The sequence below is a fragment of the Camellia sinensis genome, chromosome 1, assembly GCF_055761805.1.
Source record: "Camellia sinensis isolate YWXY chromosome 1, ASM5576180v1, whole genome shotgun sequence".
NCBI lineage: Eukaryota > Viridiplantae > Streptophyta > Magnoliopsida > Ericales > Theaceae > Camellia > Camellia sinensis.
The window spans coordinates 48107334-48133805 of record NC_138961.1 but is presented as its reverse complement, the minus strand read 5'-3'; the positions used below and the strand labels follow the sequence as shown (position 1 = coordinate 48133805).

Sequence of the window (26472 nt, the reverse complement as noted above, 5' to 3'; positions counted from 1 at the left end):
ACAAAGCAAGGCTCTGTTTGGTTTAGTTTTTTAAAAGAATTTTGAGTATTGAGTTGTATTTTGAAAGAAAATTTGTTGAAAATGAAAAATTTATTTGGTTATGAGTTTTAAAAGTGATTTTGGAATGATTTATAATTTTTTTATTTTCATTTTTTGTAGTTGAATAGATGTGTGTGAGAGAAAATTTAATTAATTGATGTATGAGATGTGAGAGAACGTGAGAGTAGAGAAAAAAGTGATTGATTGAGTTATTAATATATAAAAAAAAAAGAAGAGAAGAGAGAGAAAAAATAATTTTAAAAATTAATAAATCAAACATATATTTTTTAATTTAAAAACTAAACAACCAGTACAAGACTTTGTTCATTTAGATTTTGAAATGAATTTTGAGTTTTGAATTGTATTTTAAAAGATGAATTGTTGAAAAGAATTTTAAAAGTTGAAAAATTATTTGATTATGAGTTTTGAAAATAATTTTTAAATAATTTATAATTTTTTAAATTTCTTTAGTTAAATAGATGGGTGAGAAAAGATTTAATTTATAGATTGACATATAAAAAGTGAGAGACCGAGAGAAAAAAGAGAAAAGAGAAGAAAAAAGAAAAAAAAATTAATTAATTTATTAATAATAAAACAAAGAGAAAAAAATTAATTTTAAAAATTAATTAACCAAACCAACTTTTCAATTTTTTCATTTAAATCGTATTTTAAAAATCAAACTACACATTTCCCAAGTCAAGTCCACCACTTGTTTTGCTTTAGAATAATATTTTAGAGCATTAAATTGGAAGTTCTAAAACATCACTAATAATGTAACACAGTAATTCACACTAAAATGATGTGATATTTTGACTTGAATTTATTTTTATTTTTTAAACTCATTAAAATTATTAATAATTTAAAAATTAGTAGGATAAATCACGCGTTTTGTCAAGTCCGCCACGCGTTTTGTTTTAACGCTCTTCTCCAAGTCTTTTTCCAAGTCAAGTACGCCACTCGTCTGCTCCATTTGTTTGTTTTAAAGCTCTTCTCTGCATCTCCACTTCCAATGCTGATTTTTTTTCGCGCCTATTTAAACCGCCAAACCCTAGTCTCCATTCGAAACCTCCTCCAATCAATCTACAAATTTCTCTTCTCTCGCTTCCTCCCAATGACCACCACCAGCAAAAACCAGTCCTCCGCCGATCCTCCGCCGTTCGATCCGTTGAAGCCGGCGATTCCAGTCTCCTTTCCGATCAAAACCCTAGACGACCTCGAGTCAAGGTCGTATTTCGATTCGTTTCACTTCCCATTCAACAAGGCCTCGGTGGCTCTGCAGTCTAGATTGGCTGATCGGCCGAGAGTTCTGGTCTGTCATGACATGGCTGGAGGGTATATAGATGATAAGTGGGTTCAAGGAGGGACTAATTCAGATGCGTATGCGATATGGCACTGGTATTTGATCGATGTTTTTGTCTACTTTTCGCATACTTTGGTTACTATCCCGCCTCCGTGTTGGACTAATACCGCGCACAAGCATGGTGTCAAGGTATGGTGATTGAATTATATTCATTACCCATGTTTTGTATTTTAGCATAATTGAGTGAATTGAAGTTGAAATTGGTTTTAAAAAATTGGCTAGGTTGTTGTGGAAGTTGGATTCACTTTTGTATTGATTGGTTTAAAGGGATAAGGGGAAGGAGCTTGTGAATTTATGAACTTCTTATCGGAATTTGAGTAGTTGACATTGAAATTTGGTTTTTCACAACCAACAAACAAGACTACAGAGACACAGAACCAATAATATAAAACAATCTTGGCTATATATATTATATGGTGGAGCTTATCATAATTTTACAGTTTCACTTAGATTGCTCCCCTTATGTTTTACGGGGTTGGTTTTGTGGTGGGTTTTGTGTCCATAGACTTGTTGGGGGGACAGCTCCTCTCCGGTCCATGATCGGACTGGAGACGTCCAGTTCAGTCCACATTGAGCCCGTTTAGACGATCTAAACTGTTTATCTTGTGGTTCTCTGAGAACATTATTCATACCAAAAATCAAGTCAATTTGACATCGGTAGCCACTTGATTAGATCATATTTGTCTTATAAAATAGACGGACTTTTTTTAAGACAAATGTGATCCAATTAATTGGCTATCGATATCTGGTCAACTTGATTTTGGTACGGATAATGTTCTCGACGAGCTACACAAGATGAACGGTTTGGATTGTTAAGATGGACCCAATGCGGGCCCACAAGATGAACAGTCTGATCATGGACTACTTTTTTCAAGACAAAATGCAATCCAATCAAGTGGTTATTGATATTTGATCGACCTAATTTTGGTATGAGTAATGTTCTTGACGAGCTCCACAAGATGAACGGTTTGGATCGTCAAGATGGGCCCGGCCCACAAGATGAATAGTCTGATCATGGAGTGGAGATGAGCTGCTCCCGATTTATTGCGATAGTCAGGATTGTTTTCTGTGGTTGATTCTGTGTCTTTAGCCTTGTTGATTTCATAAATGTGAGTACTATTGCATCCGATCTACTCAAGGGGGTGAACTTATGTTCCGTAGTTATATTGTTATGATTTGCTTCAAAGTTGTTTTTAATTTATAAGTTAAAATTGTTTTTATGGGGAAATTGAAACTTAGTTAACTTGATACCTGAAGTGCATGTTATGCATCTACGAAGCCTTTAAATTTTTATGATGTCTCATGGATTAGGAGATATGAGATGTGCCATGATATTCCGAAGTTGGGATAAAATTGATAATATCAAACTGGGAAGAACAATGTACAAGGGACGTGTTTTACCGAGTGTCATAAAATAGATTATTTGATGTAACCTTAGTGTAGACACCTGATTTAGTTCCACTATAAGATTTGGATACCTCCATGATATTCCCGATGACAAAGAAAGAAACAGAACTATTCCTTAGAGAATGTGATTGAGGAAGGGTTGCGCAAAACTTTTGAACTCTGTCGAACCAATTCAGGCCATCCCAAAATCGAAACAGAGAGTTTGTCCCAAAAAAACAGACCATCAATAGGCTGTTGACATGCGCTTGTAGACAAGAATTTAATGGTGGTCTCTATACTGCAAAAAAGTAATAAGTACAAATCTACCCCAGAGTGGTGCGCACTAGAGGGCTAGGAAGCACGGATACGGGATACGGATACGATACGATACGGATACGGCGATACGACAAAATTTGAAAAATTAGGATACGGGTACGGCGGGGATACGTTCGTAAAAAATATTATTTTAACAATTTTTAGTAATGCAGTATGCATAAAAATAAAACCTAAAGCAAAAGACAACTTGATAAAGAAGAAAGATTCCTATAAAACTAAGAGTCTTCAAGGTCAATAGCTTCAACTTGTTCTCCTTCATCATTGAATATCACAAGACCTTAGCTAAAGTCAAAAAACCATTCTTAAATAAAAATTTCAGCAAATATACTTTTTTAAGTCATCAATGATAGCCTAGGAAGCACGGATACGAATATGGTGATATGGGGATGTGGATATGGCGATATGTTAAAATTTGAAAAAGTACGATACGGGTACAGTGGGGATACATTCATAATTTTTTTTTTTTTATATAATTTTAATAATGTAATATGTATGAAAATAAAACTTAAAGTAAATTAATAAACAAGGAGAGGGATTCCTATTAAGCTAAAAGTGCTCAAACATTCATAAAACATCCAAAACTAAAAGCAAATGCAAATGCAAATTAAACATCATCCTTACATGCCAACACCAAAAAAAGAATGAGAGTAAAGAGAAGAAACGTGAGAGAGTGAAAAAGCGAGAGAGAAGTGAGAGAGACAACAAGGATACATCAATTTGACAAATTCTATTACTTTAACTCTCACTATATTCCTCTTATCAATGAACTAAACAAAATATTATAAGTAATATATAATTTCGAGTATCCGATACTTCAAAATTAAGTATCCGATACTTCAAAATTAATAAAAAATTAATTAAGAAGTATCTGATACTTTTAAGAAGTATCCGATACGTATCCGCGAGTATCCGAGGAGTATCGGTATCCGATAAGTATCCGATACGGATACGTCACCCTTTTTGAAGTATCTGTGCTTCATAGCTAGAGGGCCGTATGGCGCGGGAGGTGTTGATGTGGCATGTGCTGCTTTGACTTTTCCTGCACTGTCTTCGCACCTTTATCAACTGCACTTGACCAATCCAGGCAAAAAGTTGTCTAATGGCCTTATGCTTGTTTTTGGACCTCTTAGCCTATAAATAAGGGATTATTCAACCATTGTAAAGGGGGGGAACATAGAGAGAGAAGTTTGTCACTCTGGAGCTAATCTTGATGAGAGAGAGATTCTAGCTCTTTGTTTGTAGTCTCTATTCTTACATTCTATATCACCTCTAAAACCAATATCCATAACCAAACATGTATCACTTTGCCTAGAGTTTCCTAAAGATGATCATTCACAACTGAGGGAATTTCACTGGAGGAACAAGGCCGGGAGCTTTGTATTTTTCAAATCACGCTAGTGAACATTCTATTTTTCACTCATATTTTTTGCATTTTTTACATTTCATAAAAATAGGTTTTAATGGTGCATTTTTAATAAAGAAATCTGAGTAGTTTTGTGCTACAGCCTACAGTGGCGTTGCCCCCGAAACCCTGCCTAGGGGAACCCCCCAGCAGCCATTATTTACGGGCCCTCTAGGCTCAACTCCTCGTATGAGGTAAATGTATGTTTAAAATGATATGTTATATGGCATATTTAGGATTGTTTTCTTGCTTTTCATAAATTTTGTACATTTAAAATAGAGCATGTATTTCTTATAATAAAAGACCATCATGTCGCCATGAGAATGCATGTCGGTGTTATCTTTTGATCACTTTGTAATTTATGGAAAGTTAGGCCTTAAGTCATTGCATGTGTAGTCTCTTTTCTTGAACTCACTATTCTGTACATATATTTGTTGTTGTTAGCTATTTTTCTGCACCCCCGGTTGCCTTTAGGATGCCGTTGGTCCATTTGTGGAAATGGCAGCCTCAAAAACCCCATGTTCACACTTAGCTTGATGAAGCAATTTAGACAATTCAAATACTACTTTACTTTTTCAACATTGCACAGCTGTGAACTTTTCAGAGTCAAGTTAAGGTAATTAAGTGTTAAAATCTACCTAATCAAGCTGACCTTTGACGGAATTGATTTACGTGAAGTGATTATCAATGTTTTAAGGATAAAGACCAAAAAGGGTAATTATAAATTTTCTGGTCACTACCTTGCTTATGCTCTCAAGGGAATTTTTGAGTGGCCCTACAACCACATATGTGACAACAGGCAGATGGCTGAAAATTGAAAATTCTCCAAAATTTGGGGCGGGGCAATTACCCTCACTTGAATCCTCACTTGGATCTGCCTATGGCTTATGTAAATATAACAGACACACAAATTAACTCAGCAGATGATGAGAAGACACATTAGTACTGATTCAAAGAAAATATAAGTGATAAAGCATTCCAATTTCTTTTTCTTTTGTTTCTTTTTTAATTGATGAGGATTTACTAGTCATTCAGAATGCACAGAATAGTGGGTTATGATTCAATGTTCTACAGAGTCTTGTTTGGTTATAAAGAATCCACTGAAGAAGTTATTGTTGGACATAATGTTTCTGTTTCTTCCCATGGAACATAAGGTATTGGGGACTTTCATCACAGAATTGGATGATGGGAGGGTTAATGCCAGTAAACTGCTAGCAACGAAGGAGTCTGCCCACATGTATGCTGAGCGCTTGACTGAACTAGCTACTGCTTTGGGATTTGATGGTTGGCTGGTAAAGTCTCCTTTTCTTTCCTTTTTTCTACAACATAGCCACTGCCATCTTTTGGTTCCTCTTTATTCTCTCGTGGAGTTGACATTCTTTATGTTCACACCCTACTTATTTGTTTGATAGCTTATTTTTATGAACTTCTTGATGTATTTTGTAGTCTATGCAGACCTGAAAATCTGTTGTCATGAGATGATCTAAAAATTTGACTGCATGGTTTGGCTTGGTTAAATTTTCCGATTTGAAGCATGTAAAAAATAAAAAATAAAAACAAAACTCTAGGGATGACTGAAAAAGTTCCATGGCTCGCAGAGAAAAATCTAAATTCTTCATGCCGTTTTAGTGCTTTTGACAAGAAACATAAAAAAAGGGTTAAATCTGAAATCTGTTCCTTCTATTAAAATGGTTCCCCTGAAGGACTTTTTGTTTACTTTTTCATCATTGACCTTGAATATGTCTGTAGATGAATATGGAGGTCGATTTGGATGTAGGGCAAATCCCTAATCTAAAAGAATTTATCATCCATTTAACTACAACAATGCACTCCTCAGTGCCTGGATCTTTAGTTATATGGTAAGTCATATGAGATGATACGTCGCCCGCAAGTACTAATGATTTTGTCTTATTGAAACATAGATAACTTATCAATTCTGTCTTTTATTATTGACTATTCAGGTATGATAGTGTTACCGTTGATGGCGAACTTAGCTGGCAAGATCAACTGAATGACAGTAATAAACCATTCTTTGATATATGTGATGGAATATTTGTAAATTATACATGGCAGGTATTGCATTATTTCTTTGCTCTTGTTCAGAATTTTATTTTGTGGTCCGAATGTTGTCATATTTATTTTTTTTCCCTGCAGGAAGACTATCCAAAACTTTCAGCTGCTGTTGCTGGTAACAGAAAGTTTGATGTTTACATGGGAATTGATGTTTTTGGGAGGAACACTTATGGTGGTGGACAATGGGATGTAAGTGTAACATTCAGTCCTGCTATGTGTTAGACATCTTGCATTATGCTCTAGATATTTTATATTACTGTTGGAAAATGGTATGCAAACAGAACTTTTATAAATCTCGTCCAGAATGATGTGGCCGTGGCATTTTCTATATGTAAAAATATATGTATTATTGATATTGATTGATTGATGTAATTACAAGATTGATTTAGATTACAATTACAAGGATTCCTATATATAGAAGAAAATGTGGTAGTAGGTGTAGGAGTGAAGTGGAGGTGGTAGGTGGAGTGTGTGATAGTGGAGGTGGTAGGTGTGGAGTGTGTGATAGTGGAGGTGGTAGGTGGAGATAAATTCTAACAGCCCCCCGCAAACTCAAGGAGGATAGAAACTAACCAACTTGAGTTTGGAGAGAGTAACAAAACAAGAAAATACATAAAAATAAAAAAGGATAGGAGACACTGTATGGTCGTGTCAGACCGTTGGTGAAGACACTGTATGGGGTGTCATAACGGTGTAGAGGACACTGTATGGTGGTGTCAGACCGATGTAGAAGACAGTTTATGGGGTCATGTCGGACCGTTGTAGAAGACAATGTTGTGACAGTTTACGGAGTCTTGCGGGACCCTTGTAGAAACTAACCGGAATCAATGTCGGAACAGTTTACAGGGTCTTGTCGGATCCTTGTAGAAACTAACCGGAATCTATGTCGGGACAGTTTACAGAGTCTTGTCGGACCCATAAAGGAGCTAACCGGAATCAATGTCGGGACAGTTTACAGAGTCTTGTCGGACCCATAAAGGAGCTAACCGGAATCAATGTCGGGACAGTTTACAGAGTCTTGTCGGACCCTTAAAAAAGTTGCACCCTCAAAAGGTGTGCCCAATTCATAAAAAGGCGGGCCATCAAAAAGCGTGCCATCAAAAGACGTGCCATCAAAAGGTGTGTCCACTTTATCAAAAGATGTGCCATGAAAAGGCGTGCCAGTTTGTCGGGCGTCAAGAGGCGCGCGATGCGCGTGGCAGCATCGGCTATTTAACCAAGACGAAGGCAGAGGCTGAGGCAGAGAAAAAACTGAGAGAAACCTCTGAAAAATCCTTCGTGTTGCTGAGAAAGATAGTTCCGTTTGCGGAGAGAGATAGTCTGTAATACTCTGTTGCCCAGAAAATAGTCTGTAACACTTTGTTGCCCAGAAAATGGCCTCGTCTTCCCGGAGTCTGCTCACCCTCTTTCCCGACCTCAACGAGTCAACAAGAGAGAGAACTGGAGCGGTAGCACTGGAACCTCAACCGAGTGCCCCGGAGTTTACTCCGCTGAACTTTCCGATGCGGTCTGTGGAGCAAAGAATGGCAGTGCAGTCGGATGTGGAAGCAAATCAGTATACTCTGAAGGCATGTGTGGAAAGCATGACGGCGGTCACAAATTTGTCGAACCGGCTGCAGAGTAGGACAAATGAGGTGCAGCATTTAAACTCCCAGCTGGCTCTGCTCCAACGCATGTATAAGGATGCGCGAGCAGAGATAAGTGTGCTAAAGGCGGAAAATAAGGAACTGAAGCGGAAGGCCACCGTGATGTTCCGTTTTGGAGGTCCGCCATATGCTGCAGTGGAGGAGTATGGGGGAGTGAACGTGCTCGGTGGACAAGGAAACACGGAGACCGGACTGGCACGGGACACCCAAGATAAAAGTAAGAAGAAGAGACCTGCAGTAGAGTAGAGAAGGGAAAAGAAAAAAACCCACTGTGTGGGTGGATGTTTTGTGTGTTTGTTGTTTTGTTTTGTTTTGTTTTTTTTTTTTTTTTTTTTTTTTTTTTTTGCTGTAAAATGGGGATCGGGGTTGATCCTAGTGTAAAATTGTGATCGGGTTGAAAACTGAGGTGGTGAATGGATTGTGGATTTGTTTTTGTTTGTTTGTTTGTTTGTTTGTTTGTTTGTTTTTTTTTTTTTTTTTTTTTTTTTTTTTTTTTGTGGAATAATAAAAATAAAATAAAATAAAATAAAAATAGATAAAACAATATATATATATATGTTAAATTGTTTTTAAAATAGAAATATATTTTATATACTCTAGTGGGATGAAAAATGGTGGGAACAAAGAGAATAAAAAAAAAAATAGAGATAAGAAAAATAAGCACCCGGATGAGACATGCCCAGGTGGGGTGATGAATAAAAAAATAAAAAAACAACAAAAACGAAAAAGTAGAAATATTAAAAAAATGTGATGGGTATGTGGTTTAGTGGAAAACATGTGTGAAAGGGGCTCACCAACTAAGTGTTGTTGTTAAAGAATAAAAGAAAAAGAAGCACAGGGGGCAGACCCAGTCATGGCGATGATGATGTTTGGTGGGTGGTGGAAAAAGTAAAGTGAGAGAGAAAATGTGTTTCCCGGATTTGAGAGAGGTGTCTGAGGAGTGGAAGAAGGACCTCCAGAAGCTGATCATCATGTGGTTGTCTTGCAGAAAAGGGGATGCATGGAATTCCAGTCACTGGTGGCAATAAGAAACTGAATGGGTTGTTATTAACAATAACTGTTCGGCAGAGATCCTGTGAGAGGCAAGACAGATCCTTCACATCATATACACATATATACCAAGCTGGTACAATCTTCATTCACTTTTGTCACCAAGAACAACAGCAGGTTGGATTGATTCACTTCAGGTCGCGAGTTGATTGCAAAGGTTCGCAAATTCGACTCAGGACTGTGAAGAAGAATCGCGAGTCGCGAAGGAAGCCCCAAGGTCAGATCACGAAGGAGTCTAGATTCGAATTTCAGAGTTGATGAAAGGTCAGCGATGTCTGATTCAGCGACGAACTGAGTTGCAGGACCAAACTCTGATCAAATCTTGATCTGCAAAGTCAGATCGCAAACTCAGTTTGTGATTAGATTCACATGCCGACAAGAACAGCTTCGCGAAGAACTCCAGTCAGTTCGCAAAGAGCAATACTTTGATCGAAGGTGTCAATCAACTCGCATGTGGGCTGCAAAACTGATTTGCAAAGAAGGCCCATGAACTGGAACCAAGTTACAACACTGAATATAGGTCGAATCAGAGTGGAACATCAGCGAACCATATGCTCAATTGCTGCGGATGATGAAACCATGTACAGCCAAATTAGGCACAGAATCTCAAGCTCCGAAACCAAATAATAAAGATCAAATTGAGAGAGAGAAGACAAATGCCCCAATTAGGGGTAAAACCCCCAAGGTCTAGAGAGAGAAAAAAATTGGTTGGAGAAGAGATGGCCTTCTGTTTGGTAATGAAGGGTGTCCCCCCTGCATGGTGTGTGTGTGTGTTTTGCCCATCATTGTTGCAGACATGGTGTTCGATGAAATGTCTCAGAGAGATCTGATTGTTTGCAGACATTGGTGAAGAAGAGTGACGGTATGTGTAGAGAATTTTAGCGGACTAGGTTGAGGTCCGGCGGGCGGCTAAGGTGAGATTGCCGCCCGCCGGGGAAGCGAAAATACTAGGTTCTAAACCTGCTCTGATACCATGTAAAAATATATGTATTATTGATATTGATTGATTGATGTAATTACAAGATTGATTTAGATTACAATTACAAGGATTCCTATATATAGAAGAAAATGTGGTAGTAGGTGTAGGAGTGAAGTGGAGGTGGTAGGTGGAGTGTGTGATAGTGGAGGTGGTAGGTGTGGAGTGTGTGATAGTGGAGGTGGTAGGTGGAGATAAATTCTAACACTATATCATAGGAATTCTGTTTGTATACTCTTTACTTTTTGAAACTGTAGATCAAAGTGGTTAGTCCACAACATCCTGACTTGGTTTACAGTTTGTTGGAATTATCCACTAATTGAGTTCATTCACTGCATGTGTGTTTAATTTCTACCTAATTGCAAATATGTTATTTCCTAAACAGAGTACTACACAAATATCTATTTCATTCAAAGAATCAGCTCGTAGTGTATCTTGTTAAAAAATTTATCTAGTAGATGAAGTTGAGTTTGTGTAGATGTTTAGATGTTGTCAGACGTCATCTTGACTTCCATATGTGCATATTCTTGTAGAGGGAAGAAAGAATGTAACAAATGAATAATTAGGGCATGATAGTTGTGTCAAGTTTTTTCACTTATAGGAGTAGGCTTGTATCATGATTAACCGCTGGCGGATCCCTTTTCTTTTCCATAAATGTTTGGTGCTTCTTTGGTTATACCTTCACTGATTCTCATCACTTCCTCTGCTTGGTCTCTTCTATTAAGTTATTCAATACAGTTAAGCATTTTTATGGCATTTGTTACCTAATAAAGCCACAAAGTTTTCAGTATATCTTGGGGATGGAAAGTTTTCTTTCTGATAAGTATGTTTTTCATTTTGACTATTCAAAATAAGCTCAAGGATGGTTAAAGAGAATTCTGCAATAGTAGTTTAGGTTTGTAGAGGATAAGAATGCAACATACAAGGTTTCTCCTGGTAAGTCAGTGTATCTTACACCTTAGTGTGACGTAAGAATTTTTTGAGAACTGTGTTTTTTTTTTAATATTTCTGTGAGAGAAGAGGTTAGCATTTCTGGTCATTTGTTTCATTTTGTGTAACGTACGATTTATTTCAAGGTTACATTTTATTTGCCTTCTTGGTGACATTATTGTCATATAGAGGCACGTGTTTTAAGGAAAATAAGGGAAGTAATTATACATTGATTAGTGGTCAAGAGTCTTAGATTGAAAGGGTAAAAGATTTGTCCCCATCAGCTTTTATGGAGAAATAGGGAATGGTATGGACTTCTTCAATTATAGACAGTGAAGCATGTGCTATGCACAAGTGACAGTCCACCAATTGGGAGAAACAGATTAATGGGAAGAGAGAGGTCGTGACCTGGAGCAATGGCAAGGGCTATCTGCTCCAAGCATTGCAGTGCAATTTTGATTAACAAAAAAGTGGGGGAAGCTGCTGGCTACGTAGATACTACCTCTCATACTTTGTTGTAAGTGGGACTCTCGTGCAATGGGTATGAGCTTTTTTAGGTTCATGGGAGCAGAGGGAGGAGGGTAGGAATTACGTAAACTAACCTAACAAAAGTTTTTGAGTCTTACAATTATGCCCTCCTTTTTGAAGTATCATGCAAAAGAAGTGGCATTATCAGAACCAGCAATGGTCATTGCCTCCCCTACTTTGCATAGTAGAGTTTTCTACTTAACACTGGAAAGCAGGTTATGGTCTATTAGATCTCCTCCTGTGGAAAATGTTGTTACCTTAATTTTGGTAAATTATTAGGTAGTTTTGATTATGTCTTTCAAATTTGAACGGTCAAAGATTTTTGAAGATTTTTTGGTTATAACTCTTTGATGTCTCGGTTGGAGAAAAATTCAGATATATGCTAAAGAAGGATGATACTGTTAAATCACCAGTCCCAAAAACTTGAGGTGTTAGAAAAAGGATCCAACAATGCATATCAAGCCCTCCAACAGCCTCCCTCATGTGCAACCTTTATCTTGCACATGCAGTCGCCTTCATCTGAACATAGAAATAGAATGCAGATGGGAAACTAATGCTAACGGAGGGACTTGAATCCAGGACCTCCTTGATCACCAGAAATCCTAAAAATTTAAGTTTTTAGGGAAGGGACCCAACAATGCACACTCCAACAGATAGATTAGCTACCATAATTATGTCGTACTAATTTTTCAAATAAGACAAACTTCACTCTTATGACACCATCTTAAGTCAGTCAATTTATATGGCGGTGTGTGTGTGCTAGAAGGAACTGTTTTTTAGCTGTTTCTTATTTGAATGGTGAAATAATTTCTTAGATTCCACATAGTTGTAATAATTTCTTAGATGCCACATAGTTATACTAACCTTTGCACCTCAGACCAATGTTGCACTTGATGTACTAAAGAAAGATGATGTGTCAGCTGCAATATTTGCTCCTGGGTGGGTCTATGAGACTAAACAACCACCTGATTTTCAGACTGCTCAAAACCGGTAATAAACTCATTCTTGTTGCAATATATGTATTATGTAACATGTATATTATTATATAATATTGCTGGATAACAGATCTACAAATGTGAAGCAGCATCTTTTGTCTAGTCTTTGTGTTGTGGAACTCTCATGTTGTATAGCCTGCCTATTTCAAAATATGGCACCAGCTTGAACACATTTGAATGCTTCATATATCTTAATCAATTAAATGGTATTGGAATGTGATTAACTCATATTGTGCATAATGTATTGATGGTTTATGTTTTTTAAAGGCTGATAAATTTAAAACCACTTTCGCAAGATGGTGCAATAGATGAACACTGTAATTTGAAAGTTAAAAAATTTTATCTTCTTCAAATGTTTTGTGTTTTGTATTTCTAGCTTTCAATGTTATCATCACAATAAAGTTTATGCTCTCATCTCCAAACTCTGGTTTTACCATATTAATTACCTTTCTATCTCAGTAATACTAATAGGTTTTCTTAATCCATTTGCATTAAGCTTTGAAAATATGAAATGTAGTAGCACTCTTGGCCTTGAAAAGGCAACACTGAAAATTATATATTTTTAGCCTGTACTTGTGCAATTTCAGCTTTTCAATTATCGCAAGTTCTTTCTGTGTTATCAGTGTAACTTCTACATGTTATGATTAGAATTCTGTACCTGACAAATCTTTCTGTTTCACATTCTTCATGCTAACTCTCTCTGGTCATGTTAATTGTTTGATGACCTTCATTTGTCGTATGTTTTTGATTTGCAGTTGGTGGGCGCTTGTTGAGAAATCATGGGGAATAGTACAAAATTACCCCCGAGTGCTACCATTCTACTCAAATTTTGATCAGGTTGAAACTTCATCAATATCTTCATTTCTTTTGACTTTCTTTCTCCTTCAGCCTTCTTCTTCTTCTTCCCTGTCTAAGGATGTAGCATATGAAAGCTTTTATGGTGAATGATTATTAAAGGAACACGTAATTAAGATTCCTTTCATTCATATTTTAACTTCAAAAATTAAAAGTCACTTATTGTTGGCTAAGTTATATGGATTCCTCGTTAAACAGCATGCACTTTTACAGTGAATTTTCTTTGGCATCCACTAGTGATCATCTAAATATGTAGTGTCATTCACCTCAGCATGACAAAGTAGGGTCAATCTCATCATGCATATAAAATATTATCTTGGTTTGGTCATTTCAACCATGGATTGAATTCTTAGTATGATATATGTGATTAAAATGGTAAAAAGCTCATTCAATTACACATACTTGCCACACTTGTATTCCAAATGGTCCAGCTGGATCCATTTTTTTTTATTTTAAGTCATTTATTGTCCTATAGCAAGATAGAAGTGGTCACTGCAGGTTGCTTGAAAGAAAAACTGAGAGAACCAGGCTGCAAGCAATGTACAGTATACGTATAAATGTCATTTCTTGTTTGTTTAAATTGTGCAGGGTTGTGGTTACCATATATCTGTAGATGGAGGTCAAGTATCAAGTGGTTCTTGGAACAACATATCCTCCCAAAGCTTTCAGGTTTGTGCTTAATTGAATTGTTTTTTTCTTCCTTCTTCTCTATTGTTTTAGGCTACTCAATTCTGTCATAAGAGATGCAATTAGGCCTCAATTTTCTTTTTATTTGTTTATGGCTTTAACTTTTCTTCTGAATTTAATCAAGGTTTCAACACCAACACTACACCAACACTATGTACTCAAAAACTTAAGTGAAACAATGGTTCTGCAATGATTGTTTAACTTAATTTTTATCACGTTACTTTCACAATGGCTTCCTTAAAATTCTGTTTACTAAAGCAGTTGTGAAGAGCTTTAACTTGTGTTAGTGTAATGAAAATGTGTGTGGTTTCCATTTGATTACCGTTTTCAAAGCATGTGTGCTAGCAATGTGTGTGAGAGAGAGAGAGAGAGAACAAATATTTAGAAATGTTTAGCAAATAAGATCCTCACTTGAATTATACTTCCATACTGTTTCTTGGTTCATCAAGATGGATGGACTAAAATTTTGTGTAATCTAGCTTCATCTTAGAACTGATTGTGCATCACTTATAATTGTTCTTCTAGTTATACTTAGGAGGCATTTGGTGAGCATTGCATTTGTGGAATAGAACATTGATGATAACCTGCACTAACCACCTGCATTTCATACATTGGATGCATTCCAATTCAAATTTTGGCAACAAAAAAAGCATCTTTACTTGAATAGTTACCCAATTATAAAGGACAATAGTTGATACTGTCAAGAGACATGAAATACTGTAGAAGTGGCCACATCATGTCACTAATTTTTGGCTAATCTCTCTTTTGAATTCCATATCCTTGATACTGTCTCTCTTCCTTCTCTTCTGCACAAGCATGCTTTTTGGGCCAATTACATGTAATTGTTTTCTTTTTTGGTTTTATTATTTCTAGGAGTTTTTTCTGAGTACTGATCTATTTTTTTTCTCTTTAAGTTTCATCAAGAAATGTATACCGTTTTTGGTATTCTTCTTCATTTCTCATTTCTGAATAATTTGAAAATGAAAACAATAAAAACTTTGAAACTGCATCCATTTTGGATCATTTATTTTAAATGCACCCAAACTTTTGAAAATGCACAAAAAATCCTCTTTCAAGTTTCCGAAAAAATTCAGTATGTTTGGTTTCAGTTTTCTATAAATTGAGTTTTTTGTTTTTCTTTTTTTTTTTGGGCAAATTACCAACACCCTTGAGGTTTGACTAAAATATGGATCCCCCCTGAGGTTTGAGAAATTACATCCCATTATATTTACATAATAAATTGTCTCCTGAATTTGTTATGCAAATATAAATCTCAGGAGGCAATTTGTAATCTCCCAAATCTCAGGGGGAATCCGTATTTTAGTCAAACCTCGAAGGGGTGTTGGTAATTTGCCCTTTTTTTGTTTTTTTTTTTTTGTTTTTAGTGAATATTTTTAAAATTTTAAGCAATTTTTTTACTTTTGGATGCACTTTACTTAGATGTATCTAAATAGTAAAATATTTGTGAAAAAATATTTTAAAAAATTAATACATACACAAAAATATGAAAAATATACTGAATTTTTATATTTTTGAATTTTTTTTTTTGTGTGTTTTTGGTATTTAGTGAATTTTTTTAAGATTTTTTTCACAAATATTATACTTTTTAAGTGTATTTATGTTAGGTGTGTTTAAAAATTAAAAAAATTGCTTAAAATATTAAAAAAATTCATTGAAAACAAAAAAATATGAAAAATAAAAAGGTAGAATTCTTTGAAAAGTGTTTTGAAACTAAAACCAAATAAGCTGATTATTACTGAAGACATTGTCAAAAAAAGTATTAAAAAATTATCTGGCCAATGTGTTTTTGGTCATTGTCAGTTTTCTCTGTTTCCAGAATAGTTTTAGAAATTGATTTTAAATCTCCCTTCAGGGCTTTTACAGTAGTAATATAAGGTTAGTGATTTCAATAAGGACAATATGAGAACAAATCAATATTATTGAGTTGAAGTAGAAAAGATGTAAATGTGAAATCTGAATCCTGTATTGAAGGTTTGAAGCTAGCAATTTGATAATAGTATTACAGTGAAAAGAAAATGGCTATTTTCATTTGCTTTTCCTCTGTTCTGTGCATTTGAAGGAGAAATATAATTGAATCAATTGGCAAATATATTGTGATATGCTGTGTGTGCAATGGTGTGGTGTTAAGTTTAGTTTTTAACAGAATACGTTGTTATCTGTTTCATTTATGTTTGCCTTTAGAGCATGTCATCTTTTTCCTCTAATTTATACTTGATTCATCACAGCCTTTCCTTGAGTTTTCTGAAGATCCACCTTCCGAATCAATTGAAGTCTTTGTTGAGTAAGTTCTATTACTCGTATATATGTTCTACTCTTCGAAATATAAATCCATCACACTGTGATGTGGTCACTTGTGGAAAAGTAGATGCTATGAATCAACTACCGTCCATGAAAACTTTTTCACATGCTTAAATTTAACAATGAAGCTTCAGCATTCCGTTCTTTTCTCTTGATCATTTTGAAGAAGGAAAATTCTACTTTTCCATCAGGATCAAAAGTGATTTTTGATACACCTTATATTGCGCAGTTAGCCTACCTTTCAGACATTCTATTAAACAATCACTACTTGGGCCTAGAATCACTTCCTGCACGAATCCTTATAATATTGATTCTTTGTGACTTCTTTTGGACCTAAGCATGATGAGTCTTTGTAGTGATCAAGCCTTTTGATATCTCTCCCAGCTACATGACGTATTTAGTACATTATTTGTTCTCAAAATTCTCCATTTTACATTAATTTATTTATACAGTTTTAGTTAGATATCAAACATTTTTCTATCTGTTGAATTGAGTATGTATTTTCGAATGATAGTCGTAGGGAAGCATCTTATAGTGGAGGAAGCAGCATTACATTTAAGGGAACTCTGCAAGGCACATATTTCACAAGAAGGCTGTTTCAGGGAGATCTTCTTTTTGGGGATTTACCAGTCCACTTCACATATTCTGTAAGCCATCTCATTTGTCAATTAAACTTGCAAAGACAATCTGAGACCTGATTTATATTGTTGTCCTACCTTTTTCTGATTAATTATAAATTGATTGACAAATGCCCAAAGTTTTATGAACATTATGCTGTACAAGCCTTTGGGGACCAAGTTTTGAATGTGTCATGTGCATGGTTGGTGGGGAATGAGGAGGCCCGCTGTTGCTCAAAACCCAAACTTCTCAATTGATTATAAATATTTAAGCCAGTTTGTTAGAATCATTAGGATAACACAAAACATCTGAAATGTAAAATTATATGATTACAATCACAACCCAAGTTCAATTCACTAGGTTGCCATAGTTGGATCAATGGTAGGTCCATTTCCCAGCTATTTCTATGTGAACTCTAATATAGTTGTGTCCAAATTGATTTGAGAAACATATTCAGTTGAATTGGATTGAAGTAATCTTAAGCATTTTATTCTGAAGTGGAACCTTCAGAAAGTCTTGTGAGAAAATGGATTCATTTGATTTGATTGTGTTTAGAACAAGGTTTTAAAAAGTGGCCGCAACCGTTATGTAACGCTGTTACGTAACGGTTGTGGTGGTTACCACCACCCGTTACGGCCCACTACAACGGTAGGACAGAAATTCACATGAGTAACGGTTGTTTTGGTTTTACATAATAGTTGTAGCAGTACCATAACGGCCGTAACGGTCCATTAGACACCGTTGCATCTTTTTACAATATTCTGAATAGTTTCGTTTTTCCCAAAAAAAATAAAATAAAAGCTTACAAAAAAAAAAGAACAAATACTCAAGTGATCAAAATCCAAAGAAAAAATCTTATATAATTTTTTTTTTATTTAATTTATGACACAATTTTTATTTTATAATCCTTTCATTTAATACTTATGAATATTTTTTATTTAGTTAGTTCAGGCATTGGTAAAAAATAATTTGTAGACATTTAAAATTGATTATTTTTTAAATCATTAACTATTGAAATAAAATGTAAAAAGTTCATTTTATAGTGATTTATAAATATGAAATATATTGGATCATACTTAAAAATTAATAAAAATTAATCAAATTTTATTTTAAATTCCAATAAATGTGATTTTGAAAAAATATATATATATATATATATATATATATGTGTGTCAGTAAGTTTTTTTTAAATTGTGCGAAAAATTTTAAAAAAAACACGGTTTTGGTTACTGCAACCGTTACGTTGCGGCCTTTATACCCTACAACTGATACCACGTGACCGCAACCGTTACGACAACCGCAACCATTTTTCAAAACCTTAGTTTAAAACAAAGAAAGGTAAAATCCATAAGGAAATGGTCTTATTTTCAAAAATGACCAGTACATAGGACAATGAGACCGAATCATATCATTTTTTGAGTCACTAGAAATGATCCTCCATTGTCATATGGCCTCCACTAGTTGTACCCCAGCCACTTCTTGGCCCTCATTTCTTTTATATTGTTCCTTTTAGTACGTCCAATCATCACATTTACAATCTTTGAAGATAGTTAAAACTTATAAACGCATCCAAGTAGTGCTTGTGATACAAGAAAAGAATGGGCTGACCAGGTGGGCCAAGTACTTACAGTTTTACTAGCATTTGCATCATTGCAATCTCAATGTCGTTTTCATTTCTTTTATAGTTCATAGATCAGAGATTTTTTTGCCCCCAATAATGAATGACACTCCTTTAAAACATCAGTCTTATCCCCAAGATTATGTGTAATGATAAATGACCAATAATTCATATGTTTGCCTGAAAAACAGCACTATGAGATACATAAGAAGAATTATTTTTTCCTTTCATTTCCTGTAGATGTTGACACCACAACCTTGTGCAGGTTAAATCAGATGGGAGCTCTCTAATAGGCCTTTCTCTTAAATTTTCTTCTTCCACGAATGAGAAAACATCAGTACTTCTTGCTTCCCATGGAAATGCTTTACTTACCATGAACCAGTTTTCAAGCCACTTCAGTAAAATAATTATGCCTCGTCAAGTTACAAAGCCAGAAACCGACCCAGGATGGGTCATACAGGATAGTAGCATTACAATGAATGGATCAACATTAACGGAAATTCATGCTGTATGCTACCATTCAAAGCCCGAACTTAATAGAATGAGTTTAAAATCCCAGCCAGATGGAGTAGAGAATTCCCTGGATCGCGGTTCAACTCAATATTTTGCCATTCTGGGTCACTTCACTGTCAAAACTCCTGGACAGAACTTGGATTTCCCACCATCTACCTCATGGCTAGTCGAGGGTCAATACATTAATTGGACTTCAGGTTCTCAGGGGTTGAAGACTCTTAGTGTTAAGATTGTTTGGAAATTGAAAGATGGGAAGGCTTCTCTGTTCCCAAAGTACAATATTTTTGTTGAAAAGCTTGCAAATCAAGAAGCTGGGGCGCAGGAGTATCTGGGAGTGGCGGAAATCCAAGCGTTCTATGTTTCTGATCTTTCAGTTCCATCTGGGACATCTAATCTCAAATTCATCATCCAAGTGTGTGGCGATGACGGGACTTCTCAAAAGGTAGATGATTCTCCCTCTTTTCAATTGCCTGTTAAACCTTCGTAAATTATGTTACTTTTTCATCTTTTGTTTTTAGAGGGAACATGAATTATGTTAGATGTACTTGGAAATTGTTGTACCATGACAATAAATTTGAAATAAGAGTTGGGTCTATGTCATTTTGACATTGTTTTCTGAACTGTATATAATTGGCTGTAAAGATGAGTACCTATTTGAAGTTGTCTTCCACGTGTCGAACTCTATATAGTCCCATCTGATACACCTTTATTCCTCTGCTTTTAAAAACCTATAGATGGTTACCCAATTTAGCACTTTTGAATTATTAGATTCTTGCTGCAAATGTAAGCAACGACAATTTCCATTCCTAACAATTGAATTTCTGTATTTATTCAAAATGCTAGGTTTTGGTAAAAACAATTATTTATGGTCCTTTATTTGATCTATGATAAAACAAACATAAAATTTATGTAAAAACAAAGGCGACAGTGGGGGAAAATAGAAAAAAATAAAATAAAATTAGAAGCATGGATAAAATGTATAATGTAAAATGTAAAATATTATTTTCTAGATGTAATAAATAAACATTCCAAATGAAGTATTTTTAGCTATAGGGTGTATGGAAGCAAAGGAATTGCCCCAGTGGGACAATAGTATGAGTTTTCTCATCTAATCACCTTGTTTGGGACCTAGTGCTTCGCTCACAGTCCGTTTGGATCAAGTGATTTTGTGAGAAATGAAGAGAAAATAGAACCTTTTTTAAACCCTTGTGTTTGGTTTATAGTACAGGGTAGAATTTGTGAAAAATAAGAAAGAGAATTATATTATTTTATAAGTTTTAATTTTTACTAAAAGTGGTGAGATTTGATAAGAAATAAAATGATTAGTTGTGTACTTTGTATAATACTAACATTTCATTTGGATAGTTGGATGAGAAAATAAAACAAATTATTGTGATCTCTCGTTTTTGTGAGAAAAAAAGAAGAAATATTGTGTTTTTATAATATCATATTTGAATGAATAAGAAAGCAAAATAAGCGATATAGAGATATGGGTGATTTTTTTTCTTCTTTATATTTTAGTAGGTAATATTGATGTTACAAAGATTATAATCAGTCAAGTTGTTTCTCACCAAATCTCACTACTACCGGTGACAAATGAAATTTATAAAATAATAGAGTTTTCATATCATTTCTATCATTCACACTTATAAATCAAATATCATTAAAAAAAAAATTACATTTTTACGTTTGTTTAGCTCCATAGGATAGAGGAAATTAACGTTACGGTGAGATTGAGTGAGAGATTGTTAGTAGTATTAGGTTGGAAATGTGTAACAAAGAGTGTTTGTTTGTACACTACTTGATTAGTAATATTATAGATAATATTAATATATAAAATTAATATTTTTTAAGTTTTATTATTTTTTTAATATTATAATTATTTTTTATTTTTAAAAATATAATTTTTGCTTAAAAATCATTTAAAATTTCACTAATCCCCTTACTCAATTTCTAATCCCAACGCTCGCATAATTTTGTTAGTCCAACCATATTGGGGATTACTAGTGAATAGTTAATCTCTTCACTTAGGTGTCTAATTAAACACTCTTTAGATGGATCCTGTAGATTATTAGTCCAATCCTTTTTTTAAAAAGCAAAACGAACATAACTTTTATTTTTTACCGTTACTCACTAAATCCCTTGATTTAAGCGTAGTGTAAGATTGGCCATTAAACTGTTAAAAAAAATCTTTATTACTCATCCAAATAGATGAGATTTTTTTTTAAAAAAAAAAAAATTATAATATACATTCTTTTAAAAAATATATATAATATGCACTCTTAATTATGTCATTTTTTTTAGTTATAATTAATTAATTTTTTAATCATAATTTATGAATTCTTTAATTATGTTTCGTAATATATTTACTTATGATATTTTTTTAATTATAATTTAAAAAATTAAAATTATATTATTTTTCCTTTTAATATTTCCTTTTTTTTCTATTCTAAACTCACAATTCAAAAAAAAAAGTGTCCGGCATCACTGACTGAGCTTCCTTTTTGTCTTTTACCATAAAAGCTGACCGTAGTTTGTAACTAAAAATTGATTTGCTTTCTTTGCATTTTGCATTGAATCAAAGTTACTCCAATAGAAACTTAAACGGTTAGCTTAATAGGCACAGTGTAATTTATCTTGATTTCAGGTTTAATATTTAAGGTTGACTTGGGATGTTTAAAAAAATATAATTTTTGATTTATTGACTTATATGGATTGGATTTGGGTTGGGTTTGATGTGATGTGTTAGAGAGGTGATGTGACTTAAATAAGATAGCGACTTTTTGATTTTTTGTATTATTTAGGCTTCGTTTGGGAAGCCATGGTTTGAGCTTTTTTGACTATTTTAGCCACAAAAAACAAAATAGGCTATTTTAGCAATAACAAACAAAACATCACATCCAACCCATAATCATTACATTCTTCTCTCACAAAAAAACTCAAAAAAGCCAAAAAGCCAAAAAGCCCTTCCCAAACCAAGCTTTTAAGCCCAGGCTAAAATAGCTAAAAAAGTCAAAAAGTCAAAAAGTCAACCCACTTCCCAAACGGAGGCTTAGTAGATGTCAAACTTAACCTTATTAGCCGTAATTAGTTTTTTTTTTTTTTGGAGTCAGTCCATCCATGTAGGGCGATTGCTCTGGCAATCGGATTGATACTCTAAAATTAATCGATGTGTGCCTAAGTGCCATTTTGAGAACATAGCAAAAAGTCACGTCTTTGGATAAAATATCCAAAAATGCAAGTGTCAAAAACACCAGAAAATTGGTTTGGCAAGTGCTAAAAATTCAAGTGTAAAATTACAAATTAGAGCTTATAAAAAAAAATAAAAAAATAAATTTTTTATGTTGGGTAAAGATATTTTGATCATTTTAATTTGATTTGACACCATAAATAAATATTAAACTAAAAAGCAAAAAGTCAACTTTTTACCAACTTCCCAAATCACTTTTCAAAAAGCTAAAAAACTTGATAAAAAGTCAAAAGTCAATTTTTTACTAACTTCCTAAAACACTCCTAAATTGACACTACACACTAGTTATCAAAAAAAAAAAAAAAAAACACATATCACATGACAATAACTTTAATCTGTAGAAAAATGAAGAAACAATAAAGGAGTGAAACCAAGGAATGATACTTGAAAGCCAAACAACCTTCTTGTTGGAAGCATTGTCCTCAAGTTTTTGTGGATGATTAGAAAGTTACTATTTTAGTAGATTATTTTAATTTTTAATTATTTTAATTGGTTAAAATTTTTATGTTTGAGAAGATAATTAGAATTTTTATAGTTAGATGCGATGTTTATGAAAGAAAAAATAAAATGATTATGGATTTAATGTGACATTTTATCTTATTAATTATTGTAACTTATTTGATATTTTTATGAATTTTAACCCAAAAAACCCAAAAATAACCGTTGCCAAACACCCAAAAAGACAATAGGTTCCACACAGCTCTAAAACACACCCAAAAAAAAAAAAAAAAAAAAAAAAAGGAAAAAATTTGAGGTTGATAGATAGAGAGCGGTCATGCTTTTCACTTTTTCCATCACTTTTATCCCCTCTGATACAATCAATCATTTTCAACTTACGACTCTCTGTCTCTCTACTTACTTTCTTCCTCTAATCCTCCATGGAAGTTTCATGTACTAGCCCTGGTTTTGTCACATTTCAAGCTCCATTTTGGACATATTCAACTTATATGATTCTCTCTCTACTTTCTTTCTTCCTCTAATCCTCCATGGAAGTTTCATGTGCTAACCCAAGATTTGTCACATTTGAAGCTCAATTTTGGACATAATGTAACATTTTTAATGATATCCTAAATTCTACAATGCCGCCATGACCCCACCACAGACTATTTGAGCAACTGTTGCAGAATGAACTTACATAGACAATTAAGATACTTTGCTTGATATATATTTTTTTTTATGCTGATTTTTTCACGGGTTTTAGTTAACGTGTTTATGAGGATCATTATCATGTCTTTTCCATCATCTAGGTTAGGATTTTTTTTGTTACCGTTGCTATGTTAAACAGCTGTTTATTGATCATGATTGTTGTAAATTAAGAACATCATTTGTAGCAATAATCAAATAACATGATCTCAGTGGAAGGTGGAAGAAGTCATATATAATGTTATGTTACTGTCAAAATAAGAACAAAACAAAAACAAAGTGAAGAAGAAACTATTCATCAGTATCAGTACTAAATATAAAGACATAGGATCAAAAGACCTTCCAGCTAGCTATACTGATCATAAGTCATCAAGGGATTGACTTTTGGAAATGCTTCTACATTAAACAAAGTGAATGAGAGGAATCTTTTAAAGTCACTAGTTGTTACCACCTTCTTATTTTTGTTTTGTTTTGTTTTTTAATTATTATCTTTCTTTCTTTTTTTCAATTTTGAACATTTATTCATTGATTGGACATATAATTGTTTTGAGAGATGGATTTAGAACATCACGTTATCATTGAATTAAATACATACATAATGTATAGAACTTTGTCCACTTATGTGCATTTTTTATAAACTGATGAGCACTTCTTTGCACTGCTCACCCACGTGAATCACTTATTCTTCGTTTGGAAGAGTTAAAATAGTTTGGCTTTTTGATTTTTTGGTTATTTTAGCTTGTCTTTTTTATTCTCGTTTGGTTTTTTTTTTTTTAGCTTTTTTGACTTTTATGAGAGAAAAAGTGTAATGATTATAGTTAGAATTTGATATTTTGTCTTATTAACTTATGTAATTAATTTTGTCTTTTGTGCTTTTTTATCCAAAAAGCCAAAACCAAACATAGTTTTAGAAAGAATGGCAATTCTTAAGTGTGTAGGCACTTGTATAAATTCTCACAAATATATATATATATATATATATAAGTTATGATTTTTTTTTAAAAAATTAGGTAAACTTATTTATATTTTTAAAAATTTACGTGATTTTGTGAGGTAACTAATATATATTCTAAGAACTTACGCAAGAAATTTGTGAGAAGTTTTTGTGGGTTAACTTACGTATGTTTGTGAAAATTTACTCGATTTTGTGAGAGAACTTATATATATTTGTGGAACTTATGCGATTTTATAATTATATATATTTGTGAGAACTTACGCAAGTATATATGGTATATATCTACACATCCAAACACTTTGGCTTAGCTTACTGAGATTGAAGATTTAGAGTTTTTTTTACCACTCATGAGCATTTTTATATCAATAATTTTAGTTACTCAGAAAATAAAACTATAAATTTTACCCAAAACCAGAGTTTAGGGTGTCGTTTTAAAATTAGTGTGTTGTGGGCTATACTCTGAATAAATTTCGCTCATATATACATTTCAATTCTCTCTAAAATTCTGCATAGCTTTTTTATTTTTTATTTTGTATGTAGCAAAATTGGTTTCATATGTACTTCAAGACCATACCGAAGAATATATAAAAATTTAGGACCGGATGGCTGCATGCCATGTGGTAGCTATTGGTTGGTAGACAATGACAAAAATTGCAAAAATATTGTAAATTTATACAGTAAGACTTATAAGTTAAAGGAAAAAGACCGAGACCCCCTTTTTACCCTACCCCTTGACCCCTTCTTGATCTGATTGGTCAGATTTTCTTTTCTCCTCTAATCACCACTCGCCACGTGTGTGTAGAGGGTGGTGATTGGAGAGGATGGTGATTGGAAGGAATCTCTATCAAAACCCTAAGTTAAATGACTCCAGCTATCAAAGTGAAACAGGTGATGGTCCACATTCCTGAATTGAACCTCCACTTTATTAGAGAGAATCCTCTCTCAATTTTTTATTTTTTGAGTTTAAAAAGTGAGAAAACTTTAATCATATTAAAGCCATCTTACAATTGCAGATGCTAAAATTGTACTGTTGTAAGGTTAAAGTCTCTAATTTCAAAAAAGAAAAAGGACAAGAAAAAAAGAAGTTAAAAGTCTCAAAAATTGTGTAATCATAGGCATAGTGATGTAACTGAGGCTTGTCTGGTGAGTTTCCTCAAAAAAAGACGAGTAATTTTTCTATGGTGAAATTGCTTAGCACTCTCTGTGGGTGTTTGGCAAGTTGGGTTTAGATTATTTTTTGGCTAAAATTTATAAAAAAAATAAAATAAATTAAAATAGTTAATAAGATAAAATGTCACATTAAATCTATAATCATTTTTTTTTGTCACAAATATCACATTTAATTATAAAATAATTCAACTATCTTCTTAAATATAAAAATTTTAACCTACTTTAAAGTCCAAATTTGTTCATGCAATTTATGAATAAAATACATACTATGATTGATTAAAACATTATGGTGGCCATCGCTGTAAATGGGATCCATCACACAATTTTAAACCAATCACAAGATGTAACAATTTTTTATGATGCGGTGCATTGTGTGTAGTACATAAAACCAATCACAAGATGTAACAATTTTTTATGCATAGTACATAAAATTGTAGGAAATGTATATACGGTGTTTGGTTGTCTTTTAAAATTATGATTTTAATCAAAAAAAAATTTGATATTTTTTTTAAAATTTAAAATTAAACACACAACTTAAAACTATTTAAAATTCAATTTAAAAATTATTTTTAAAATTCATAACCACACACACAACTTAAAACTCAGCCTTCGTTTGGGATGGG

At 33.6% G+C, this 26472-nt stretch overlaps 1 protein-coding gene across 1 annotated transcript; it reads left to right on the top strand.

The window, feature by feature from the left end:
- The first annotated feature begins 934 nt into the window (after positions 1-934).
- Positions 935-19956, top strand: ENGASE85A (Glycosyl hydrolase family 85). Its single transcript, XM_082876985.1, has 11 exons — positions 935-1528; positions 5678-5815; positions 6273-6382; positions 6485-6596; positions 6678-6785; positions 12604-12716; positions 13477-13558; positions 14165-14245; positions 16510-16565; positions 17097-17229; positions 19084-19956. The coding sequence occupies exons 1-11, from the start codon at positions 1049-1051 to the stop codon at positions 19816-19818; spliced, it is 2148 nt and encodes a 715-aa protein (XP_082733111.1). The 5' UTR covers positions 935-1048; the 3' UTR covers positions 19819-19956.
- The last annotated feature ends 6516 nt before the right edge of the window (positions 19957-26472 follow it).